This window comes from Erpetoichthys calabaricus, chromosome 10 (assembly GCF_900747795.2).
Source record: "Erpetoichthys calabaricus chromosome 10, fErpCal1.3, whole genome shotgun sequence".
NCBI lineage: Eukaryota > Metazoa > Chordata > Cladistia > Polypteriformes > Polypteridae > Erpetoichthys > Erpetoichthys calabaricus.
Window position 1 is genome coordinate 116,685,134 of NC_041403.2, and position 12,480 is coordinate 116,697,613.

Below are 12,480 nucleotides of genomic sequence, written 5' to 3' on the forward strand. Positions count from 1 at the left end.
ATGTCAGAGTTGTGCCCAACTGCTGTCACTCTGTAACCCTGCATTGTATTAAATGTGCTTTTATCAGTGTTAATATGCAATTTCCCGTGCAATGATTTGCCAGACCGCATGTGCCACTGCACTTAAATTTTAAACTGTGGTTAGCTTTGGGTTGTTTTCCTGTCTGTCTGGTTCAAGGCAAAATGGCTTATTTGCATCTGTAGTATGCAAGAGGAATACATACTACTTATAGAAATGTACCTTCTCATTATATCATTAAATTTCACCAAATTTTGTCAGAGGATTATTATTTGATTGTTGTTTTGCATATCAATAAAAGTAATGAAGTGTTATGAAGGGCAATGAATTTTCACTCCCATTTATCTCCCAGTCCTTTCATTGCCTGGTGGCACAACAATGACTAGATTACACTGTATTTCAAAAATCATATTAATTTTACAAAAACATTTCTCAAACTTTTTATGTTGTGTTTTATCTGCAGCATAAAAGTTATTAATTTGAATCATTCCCTCATTAGGGAGGTGCTGATGGATTGCTAGCAGTCATTTAAGCTGTTACTGATGTCATTCACTATACACATAGTGTATTCTGTTTGATCATTATGAAGAATTTTGAGTTCAAAGTGTTTTTAAAGTTTTAATCTGCAGCAGCAGGACCAGACACAAATCCTCATTTATAACGTTCTGTGTATTAAAACTATACCTGTGGAATGTATTTTACTCTACATCTGGTCCTAGTCTCCCCAAAGACAGCTTATATACAATATGATAACAGTATATATAATACAAACCATGTATTGCAGGTATGCATGAGACTACTAGTCTGCCCTGGGATGGCTTCCCGGACCCTAATTTGGATTAAGTGGATTTAGGAAATGGATAGATTGACTGTTTGGGTTTGTTTCACCTCAGACTTGTGCCTTGGAATTGAAGGACACCTTGAAAGTTTTTTTTTTCTTTCTCATAGATAAGAAGAAAGCCAATAATGAACATGCTGCTTTATTTTATGATGCCAGTTTCATGCATTTTACACTAAAAACTTTTTTTTATCGAAATACTTAAATGATATTATTTAGTGAAAAAACTTTATGAAAAAATGTATTATAATTAACAAACTAGTGACTATGATTTTTATGATTGCTTATAGAAATGGAAGGTAGCAAAATGATGATTGTGTTAATTCCCATTTTGTGTAATTGTGGGGCATGTTACTGCAGTGTTCTTGGTTCCTATTATTGAAATAATAACAAAAAAAGATTAAGCAGAACCTAACCAATACATGATAATTTGAAAAAAAATCAATATATTTAATTAAATCTTAGCATTGTGCACAATAAAGAAATATCCCACTTGAATTTATAAGTAATGCACAGCATCAATGTAGAAACTCATATACATCTCACACCACACATCAAAACATAGCTAATAACTAATATATAAGGACAGTAGCTCACAGAGGTAAATCAATCAATTAACTTTCCTGTGGTTAAATAGTTTTCTTCCTATTGGCCTATATATTTGATTTTATTGATTTATATACAGGTATACTGTTTTTTTTTTTTTTTTCATACAGCTTTCATTTTCTGGTCATCTACATTAGTTAGTACTCTATTTTTGATGTGTGGTGTGGGATGTATATATGAGTAATCAACTCACTGTTTTATTATATTTTTATTTATATATATACAGTATATATATGGTGTGTGTGTATATATATATATATATATATAAAATATAATTTTTTTTTTCTTAAGTTAATATTTTGTTGTGCCCTGAAGAAGAGGTTTTCTCCTCGAAACGTGTCGGCCAGATCTATACTTTACCATATGTAAAAGGGACATGATTCCTGTGATACTGATGGACAGGATTATAGTGGCACATTGTTTCCAATGTGATGCCTAATTAGGATTTCTGATTTCTTTTTTACATTTGGCTTCTGTATAATTTAAACTGATGGGTTCATTCTATTTTGCTCACAGTGTTTTTCTGATTGATCTATTTGTTCTATGTTTTTCACATGGTCATGTAGTTATCATTTTTTATATTTTTTGTATATGTCACAAAGATTTTTCATGGCACTTTTCATACTATTGTGTTTTCTTGTTTGGGGCTGTTATGTTAGTTACTAGACACAATAGATAAAAAAAATAAGGGGGTAATACATTCATTCTTTATTATACCTTATATTTTGTATTTGTATATTTCATTCTTGTATTAACATACTTCATTATAATTATTTGTCTGTTGCATTTTTACATGGATACTGTGCATTATTTATCCATCCATCTGAACACAGGGTCACGGGGGTCTGCTGGAGCCAATCCCAGCCAACACAGGGCACAAGGCAGGAACCAATCCTGGGCAGGGTGCCAACCCACCGCAGGACACACACCAAGCACACACTAGGGCCAATTTAGAATCACCAATCCACCTAAACCTGCATGTCTTTGGACTGTGGGAGGAAACCGGAGCGCCCGGAGGAAACCCACGCAGACACAGGGAGAACATGCAAACTCCACGCAGGGAGGACCCGGGAAGCGAACCTGGGTCTCCTAACTGCGAGGCAGCAGTGCTACCACTGTGCCACCGTGCATTATTTATAAAATTCCTTATTACAGTGTGTTATTTCTTTATTGTATACTAGGGGGCTTCGCCTCCTGCTCGCTTCGCTTGCCAACCCCCGTGTTTGGTTTTCCGGATACACACTTTTAAGATTTTTTTTTTCTTTGAATTGTTGCTATTTCATTAGTTTCACTTTTATTTCAGAACTTCTGTAAAAACAATATTTGGAATCTTTCGAGTCCCAATATGCTGAATCTTTTAAATGAGGTCAGTGAGATATGTGTTTAATGACTTTGTACCATAATTCAGGATAGGTTTCTCTGTTTGGAATTTCAGCACAGACAAAACGATCTACATCATCAGCAGTTAATTTTTTTTTGCAAAGTAACCAATAAATGCATGTGAGGTAAAACACGTTTTTGAAATTCTCTTGACTTAAACTTCAAAGCCTTACAATATTTACATACTTCTGAAATATCACCTGTGTCCATATATTCAATCTCTATTCGCCTTTTAGTTATTTCTCCGAGCAATAATTTCTCTTTGTTTGCGCTAATGCAATGTTTACTTTCTTTTTTTTGACACTGTTGTTTTTTTCTGCTTTAATATTCCGTATCTTGCTCTGCGTGTGTTTTGCGCCTACATTTTTTCGGAGTCTTTTGAATTCTAGTTTTCATTATCTTTAACCTGCTCTGCATGTTGGCCCCTTTGTTTTGTAACCTCTTTATGACGTTTTACTTTGTTTTCTACTGTCTTTTATTTCTGACCTCGCTTTGTCCTACTTTTTTTTCAATGACATCTGGTCCGTGGTGATTATTTTCCCTTTTTCGAGTAATAATTTCCGTTTGTTTGCGATACTGCGATCTTTACTTTCTTTTTTTTTTTTTTTATACTTTCTAATTTTCCTACTTTCATATTCTTTAACTTTCTCCATATTTGTATCGCACATACTTTTTTTTTTTTTTGAGCCTTTCGAATTCCACTGCTTTCATAATCTGCTGTGCATGTGTATAGCGCCAACGTTTGTGAACGTATTTATGAAGTTCTACTTTGTCTTTTACTCTGTCTTTTAATTCTCAGCCCGATTGGACATGCTTTATTTCAGTTCCACTTGTTACTGGCTGATAATTACGTTCCTTATTTTCTGAATTTGCACCTAGATTATTTTTTCTTTTTTGCTCTTTTTTCTCTCCAGTGCTTTTGAGTCTCTCTTTTCTCCGCGCTGCTTTCTTCTTCCCTTAGTCGTCGATGTTTCATTTATAACGTATTGTCCTTTTACGCTTTATATGCACTGAGACCCTGGATCTTTGTGTGCTCAGATCCTTCACAAGACTGAATGTTTTGCTGCCCCGTTGTCTTATTTGATATTGATTGTAAGTAGGGCGTGTCTTGCAAGAATTTCATGTTCTACGTCATCGCGAGACAGTCCTGGGTCAATCTCTTAGCACAATGTCTCATGTTTAAGGTCCTTGCGGGTCTTTTAACTGTCTTCCATGATCTTAACGTGCAGATCACGTCTCGATGCCCTACTGTTTCTCTCCAGGATTTTTTTTTATAATTGAGAGACTATGCTAAGATGTAATTAAATATACTGATTTTGTTTCAAATTATCGTGTATTGGTTAGGTTCCAGAGGTTGTTATTATCATTACTTTTTTCGAGTTTTTCACATTTTTTTTGGTTTATCCTATTAATCAAAGCAAGGCATGTATACAGTAGGTTATTGCTATCTCTTCACATAAATCATGCTAATCCCAATGCAAATTACTGTTACATAATTTATGTAGTATGTGCCATCTACTCAGCTTGTATAATTAAGTTATTAGATTGCGTTTGATGTCCTGTAAATACAAATAACACACTTTTCATTTTTGGCTTCTGGATGGTGGCAAGGGTTAAGGAAGTGGAGCCTCGTCAGGCCCAGGGACCCATTGACTTGGGATTGGTTTGTGGCCCAACAGTGGCCTGGGCATGACATAAGTTATGTCATGCCCAGGGATGCCTGCAGGGGTAAGGAAGTGACGCTCCTTGTGGCCAACCGAGTGTTGTGGGGAATTATAAATCCAGTCCATATAGTTCTGTTCCCTGAGTAGCAATTTCTGGGGATCCCTACATTACATTTTGTTCTGGAGTCCCTGTCTGAAAATTGCAAGGTTGGCCTCCCATCTACCACACCTCTTATGATTATAGGTTATGTCCCTAACCTTTGTTTTAAATTTCCTGGCAGATCAGTGTTATGTCTTACAGATGTCTGAATCAGAAGTTGAGAAATAAGCTTTAGCTTAGATGTCTTCTTTTTACCCATTGTAGCTAACATTTCTTTATTCTTTTCTACAGGTCACCAGATTCTGGTTTCTCCCCCACCCCATGCCGGAGCCGGTTTAATTCTAGCCCTGAATATTCTGGAGGGCTTCAATATAACTAGCCAGGTTCCAAGAAATTCCACCTATCATTGGATCACTGAGGTATACATGAGCATTGATATGTAATGGATCATTTAAATGAGCTCATTTGCTTGTTTTTGTCACATCAAACTCTAATGTGACATACTTTCATTTACGTAAAATATGTAGGTAGTTTTTTATTTGCTTAACTATTAACAAAAAACATCTACAGTGTAAAAAGGTGGATGCTTGGTGGTGCTGTTGCTCACCTTTACCCCCAACAGACAATACGCCGGACTCCGGGTAAAATCACCAAAGCTATTTTAATTCCTTTAATCCTCTTTAGTGTGCCTTTTAAAGCACCCACAGCCACAATCAACAGCCAATACAACACACAGTAATAAATCTCCTCTGTTCACTACAACTCCCAGCAAGCTCCGTTACCCTCCTCCCAACTACGGCTCTCTTGCTGGGTCTTCACCAGTCCTTTATATATTCCTTGACCCGGAAGTGCTCCTGCTCTTCTTCCGGGTCAAACGGCTAATCATTAGTCCTTAAGTTGCCTGGAAGTACTGTGGGCTTCCGTCCTTCTGACTTTGAAGTACTTCTGGGTTGTAGGTGAAGTACGAGTCCCTAGGTCCTTTATGAGCTCCCCCTGGCGGCACCCACGGCATCCAACAGGGCTGATAAAGCAGACTTCATATCCCAGGATGCCTTGAGGGAATCTGGGGCACAGCTACCGTCCAGGGGAGCTGCCATCTAACATTCTGGGGGAGGCAGTGTCCTGGAAAAACTGCCTTCCTCCATTCTTCCAGTTCAGGGACGTCCCGGCCAGATTGAGCTGCCGGCCGTCTATCACAACAGTAACTTGTTACTCCTCATGCTATAGATGCTAGGTTTGATTTGAGATCAGATATCTAAACATATAAAGCTAGTAATGAAATATCACCCTCATTCCTCAGGGCACATTTCTTGAGCATTAATGACATGTTATGTATTACCCTGCAGTATGTTACCAATACATGAGTATGGCCATGAAGGAATACTATAGGTCAGCAACAATACTTTGGAGGCCTGTGGCACCCATACTTTGGTAAAGCTGACTCTCAGAGCCTTGTATGTGTCAGGAAAGCTCTCCCTAAATGATCCAAACACAAATGTGGACAGCTGGCACCATGCAGTCGAAGATTGTCAGTGTCACTGAGCCTAAATCATCCCTCAGCTTGCAGAGTTGTTCTTATTTTTTATTATTAAGTTATTTCTCTTATAATCAGTTCTTAGCCACAGTACTGTTGGCTGAAATTGTTTGATAACCATTCTCAGTTAGCTGTTAGGCAAATTGTTTTGTTGTCTTTTGTTAAATAGTACAGGAAGTGGGACATCTTAAATGTTTGCCCATATTGAGCTGTTCTTACTCTGCAGTTTATTATTTAATACAGTAATCCCTCATCCATCGTGGGGGTTGCGTTCCAGAGCCACCCGCGAAATAAGAAAATCCGCGAAGTAGAAACCATATGTTTATATGTTATTTTTATATTGTCATGCTTGGGTCACAGATTTGCGCAGAAACACAGGAGGTTGTAGAGAGACAGGAACGTTATTCAAACACTGCAAACAAACATTTGTCTCTTTTTCAAAAGTTTAAACTGTGCTCCATGACAAGACAGAGATGACAGTTCTGTCTCACAATTAAAAGAATGCAAACATATCTTCCTCTTCTTTGGCTTTTAAGTATGCGAAGCACCGCCGGTACAAAGCTGTTGAAGGCGGCAGCTCACACCCCCTCTGTCAGGAGCAGGGAGAGAGAGAGCGAGAGACAGAGAAAAACAAAGTCAAAAATCAATACGTGCCCTTTGAGCTTTTAAGTATGCGAAGCACCATGCAGCATGTCGCTTCAGGAAGCAGCTGCACACAGAAGGTAGCAACGTGAAGATAATCTTTCAGCATTTTTAGACGAGCGTCCGTATCGTCTAGGTGTGCGAACAGCCCCCCTGCTCACACCCCCTACGTCAGGATCACAGATAGTCAGCGCAAGAGAGAGAAAGAAAAGTAAGTTGGGTAGCTTCTCAGCCATCTGCCAATAGCGTCCCTTGTATGAAATCAATTGGGCAAACCAACTGAGGAAGCATGTACCAGAAATTAAAAGACCCATTGTCCTCAGAAATCCGCGAACCAGCAAAAAATCCGCGATATATATTTAAATATGCTTACATATAAAATCCGCGATAGAGTGAAGCCGCGAAAGGTGAAGCGCGATATAGCGAGGGATCACTGTAATGCAACTTTTATTTCTTGTGGAAAATTTTTAGACTTTGAAGATGTCTTTGGCAATGGCAGGTAGCCTTGGAGATCCACAGCATGATCCAACAGTTGCAGCTGCAGTTAATGAAATGTTAAGGTAAGGCTATCTACTGTACAACTGCTCCACAACTATTGGCACGGATTCATTTAATACTTTGTGCAGCCCCCAAGGTAACAACTCCGAGTCTTCTCCTATAATGCTTAATGAAGTGGAGAACACATAGCAAGGAATCTGAAACCATTCTTCCATACAGAATCTCTCTAGATTGGTGGATCTCAAACTTATTCATGGAGTCAGTTTACCTCGGACATTTGATTAGATGGTCTTATTCTTGTATCTTATTCTGCATTCTGATAAACACAACATTGTGATTTTTTTTACATAAATATTTGTATTTTTGATATAGCTTTAAATGCCTGACTCTTTTTGTTATGTTTTTATTAAGTTGCTTTTTTCTCTGTAGTTTACTCCCTTAATTGTCTCCTAGTAATGACAATTAACAACGAGCAGACAGCCAGGCAGATAACCAAAAATGCTGAAACACTTCAGTATCAAACTTACTAATGTGCTGTTTAGTAAATAATGGAATAAATAACCAGAACACTTGGAAAAGCAGATTAAAAATCATAATGATGGTGAAAACCTTAAAATACAGGTTAAAAAAAAAAACACCTGATGACTCTCATGTAACATATATCTGTGATAAAAAAAAAAAAATAGTTTTCAAATTTCTACACTGAATTCAAAACACAGAAGCTGGGATCTAACAATTTGCTTAGTTAGGTTAGTAGTCCAATTAAAACCAGATGTTGGTTGGAACAAAAATTTGCAGCCACAATGAGCCCACAGAACCACGTTTGAGGACCACTGCCCTAGATCCTTCAAATTCTGAGGTCCACAGAGGTCCATCTATCCATTTGAAATTCTCTATAACATTTGGCAAACTGTAGGCACCTCAGCTTGTTGTTTGACAACACAGGCTTTTTTGTCAACCCTCCCAAACAACCTGCAGTATATCACAAAAGTGAGTACACCCCTCACATTTTTGTAAATATTTTATCCTATCTTTTCATGGGACAACACTGAAGATATGACACTTTGATACAATGTAAAGTAGCCAGTGCACAGCTTGTATAACAGTATACATTTGCTGTCCCCTCAAAATAACTCAACACACAGCCATTAATGTCTAAACCGCTGGCGACAAAAGTCAGTACACACCTAAGTGAAAAATGTTCAAATTGTGCCCAAAGTGTCAATATTTTGTGTGGCCACCATTATATTCCAGCACTGCCTTAACTGTCTTGGGCATGGAGTTCACTATAGAGCTTCATAGGTTGCCACTGGAATCCTCTTCCACTCCTCCATGACGACATCACGGAGCTGGTGGATGTTAGAGACCTTGCACTCCTCCACCTTCCATTTGAGGATGCCCTACAGATGCTCAATAGGGTTTAGGTCTGGAGACATGCTTGGCCAGTCCAGCATCTTTACAGTCAGTTTCTTTAGCAAGGCAGTGGTCGCCTTGGAGGTGTGTTTGGGTTCATTATCATGTTGGAATACTGCCCTGCGGCCCAGTTTCCGAAGGGAGGGGATCATGCTCTGCTTCAGTATGTCACAGTACATGTTCATGGTTCCCTAATGAATTGTATCTCCCCAGTGCTGGCAGCACTCATGCAGCCCCAAACCGTGACACTCCCACCACCATGCTTGACTATAGGCAAACACACTTGTCTTTGTACTCCTCACCTGGTTGCCACCACACACGCTTGACACCATCTGAACCAAATAAGTTTATCTTGGCTCCAGTAATCCATGTCCTTAGTCTGCTTGTCTTCAGCAAATTCTTTGCGGGCTTTCTTGTGCATCATCTTTAGAAGAGGCTTCCTTCTGGGAAGACAGCCATGCAGATCAATTTGATGCAGTGTGCGGCGTATGGTTTGAGCACTGACAGGCTGACCTCCCACCCCTTAAACCTCTGCAGCAATGCTGGCAGTACCCATACGTCTATTTTCAAAAGACAACCTCTGGATATGACGCTGAGCACGTGCACTCAACTTCTTTGGTCGACCATGGTGAGGCCTGTTCTGAGTGGAACCTGTCCTGTTAAACCACTGCATGGTCTTGGCCACCGTGCTGCAGCTCGGTTTCAGGGTGTTGGCAATCTTCTTACAGGCTAGGCCATCTTTATGTAGAGTAACAATTCTTTTTTTCAGATCCTCAGAGAGTTCTTTGCCATGAGGTGCCATGTTGAACTTCCAGTGACCAGTATGAGAGAGTGTGAGAGCGATAACACCAAATTTAACACACCTGCTCCCCATTCACACCTGAGACCTTGTAACACTAACAAGTCACATGACACCGGGGAGGGAAAATGGCTAATTGGGCACAATTTGGACATTTTTCACTTAGGAGTGTACTCACTTTTGTTGCCAGCGGTTTAGACATTAATGGCTGTAAGTTGAGTTATTTTGAGGGGACAGCAAATTTACAGTTAGTTATACAAACTGTACACTGACTACTTTACATTGTATCAAAGTATCATATCTTCAGTGTTGTCCCATGAAAAGATATAATAAGATATTTACAAAACTGTGAGGGGTGTACTCAGTTTTGTAAGATACTGTAAGTAGGTTGCATCTGATCGTAGTTTTTTTTTTTTGAGACTTTCTGACCCCCCCTTTCTTCAGCTGCAATCCTTAGATATTCTTTGGCCACTTAAACCATTCTTCTCACTGTGTGTGGAGTCGATGTAGATGCACTTCCTCTTCCAAGCCAACTCTTAACATCTCTTGTTGCTTTAAACTTATTCATTATTGCCCTGATAGTGGAAAAGAGAATTAAACCATTTAGATGTTTTCTTATAGTCATTTCCTGATTTGTGCAGCTCAGCAACCATTTGTTGCAAATCATTACTGATTTTCGCAGGAACCAATTTTGGTGGATGACCAAGGGAATTTGGCTTGTGTGTGAACTAATATATTTCTTCCCCAGTGAAACAGACAGACATGAGTGACCATTTATGTGTTCCAGCTCCATCGATGCATTTAAAAATGTAATATATGAATGGAAATACACTTCAGTTAGATTTTACTCACATGACTTTGTAGGGATGACAATAGTTGTGGCACACACATATATTTGAGAAAATTATTTTATGATATGGGGCGGCACTGTGGCGAAGTGGGTAGCGCTGCTGCCTCGCCGTTGGGAGACCTGGGGACCTGGGTTCGCTTCCCGGGTCCTCCCTGCGTGGAGTTTGCATGTTCTCCCCGTGTCTGCGTGGGTTTCCTCCGGGCGCTCCGGTTTCCTCCCACAGTCCAAAGACATGCTGGTTAGGTGGATTGGCGATTCTAAATTGGCCCTAGTGTGTGCTTGGTGTGTGGGTGTGTTTGTGTGTGTCCTGCGGTGGGTTGGCACCCTGCCCGGGATTGGTTCCTGCCTTGTGCCCTGTGTTGGATGAGATTGGCTCCAGCAGACCCCCGTGACCCTGTGTTCGGATTCAGCGGGTTAGATAATAGATGGATGGATGGATTTTATGATATACCGTATTTTTTTTCATTTATTTTAATTAAATTAGAGTTTTGTTTTTTGTTAGTATTTTGAATGAAATATTACACAGCCCATTTTGCTTCTATTTACCAAGGGTGTCAATTTTAATGGATGGCATTGTAGTAAGAGTGCCATTAGAGGTGTCCTATTGTATGTGTAGTGGTTGGACCCAAGATGCACTTTATGAGGTACATGACTCCAATGTCCTTGGGGACCTGGGAATTAACAAGGAGGAGCAGTAGACAACATGGGACCTAACTACAGTAAGGTATTAACTGTTTCAATTATTGATTCTTTGTACTTACATTATTAAAATTTAAATATCTGAACTTTTACAGCATTTTTTTTTAGACTTGAGCTTTTCTCTTATGACAGATATGTTTTGTTTTTTTTCAAACAGTAAATCAGTAGCGGATTTCTTGAGGCAAAAAATAAACGAGTCTCGGGCATTTCCTCCATCCCATTACATGCCTGTATACTCTGTGGAATCTGGGCCCTCTGCTAGTCAGGTGGTGGTTATGGGATCAGATGACTTCATTGTTTCTGTTGTGAGGTACTGTATTTTTTTTTTTATAGATTGGTAAATATGATTCAATTAATAGAACTTGTACTTATCTGTTGTGACAGTTATGATGGCATTTTCATATAAGAAATTTGAAACTTGTTTTAGTTCATCAGTTTACTCTTTTTTTTCTGTAAGCCATGTGAATTTTCTTTGCCACATACTTGCAACGAGGAGTGCTGAAGTTTTATTCTGGGAATGTTTGTTTTGGAACATATTTGTATGTTAAATTGTTGCAGGTGGTAAACATTTTATTACTGTGATCGCCAGTATTCTTGTATGTTTAAGGTGTAGAGATTTTGTGTGTGAAAGCAGTTTTAAGCAGCAAGTATTCAACTTTATTTGCGTGCTTCGTTAGAAACTGAATTCTAGTATGTTTATGTAAGATATTAAAATACCTTTAAAACATCTAACCTGCAAAGGCGGCATATCCTTAAAAGTAACTAAAACCAAAATTCCAACAGTTTCACCCCCCCACACACTCAGGAAGACCAGTTTAACTTCTGGTTTTCATTTTAACCAGTTACCTTTTATGCCCAAAACTGTAATTCTGATATAATCAGGTGCTTTATTTCTACTGTCTATCTGTATAGGCTATTATGTAAATTACAACGAGCGATTTTAGATTGTTAACAAGAGAAGCTTTTGAATTTTTTTTAATTTGGGTATTTTCTTTATCATTGAAATTTTTTATGTTTTAAGGGTCTTCCTTAAGTGTTCTAGTCAGCACTAGCAGACTGGATACTAAACTGTTGTTTGTGAATAGAAAACCCATTTCAGTGAGGAGCACTTTATGTAGTACTGTTTGCATTTGTATATGAAGAAAGACAATAATTTCCTTTATAAGTGTTCGTATGTCTTTCTCTGTATAAACTTGCAGTATCCCTTAAAAAAAGTGTAGTTTTAATATTTGTTTTACAAGACTATGAGTAGAAAGAATTTAGTTAAGTAACTGTATACATTTCTGTTAAATTAATATTGTTACCACAAAACCCAGAGGTAATTTTTCCTTAGAACAAAATATAACAGCAACATGCTGTATTTTTACAGTGTTAATGCAAAGTATTAAGGCAGTACCCATATTATGTGTACTTTCATAGAGTTATTTTTTTTTTTTCCA

The 12,480-nt window shown here is 38.4% G+C and overlaps 1 protein-coding gene across 1 annotated transcript in view; it reads left to right on the top strand.

Annotated features, from left to right (window-relative positions):
* LOC114659338 (glutathione hydrolase 7) overlaps positions 1-12,480 on the top strand; it is a 74,749-nt gene that overhangs the window by 51,168 nt on the left and 11,101 nt on the right. Inside the window, exons 10-12 of the mRNA XM_051932827.1 lie at positions 4,898-5,025; positions 7,254-7,342; positions 11,199-11,351. Coding sequence (XP_051788787.1) covers positions 4,898-5,025; positions 7,254-7,342; positions 11,199-11,351 — 370 coding nt within the window. The remainder of the gene's footprint in view (positions 1-4,897; positions 5,026-7,253; positions 7,343-11,198; positions 11,352-12,480) is intronic.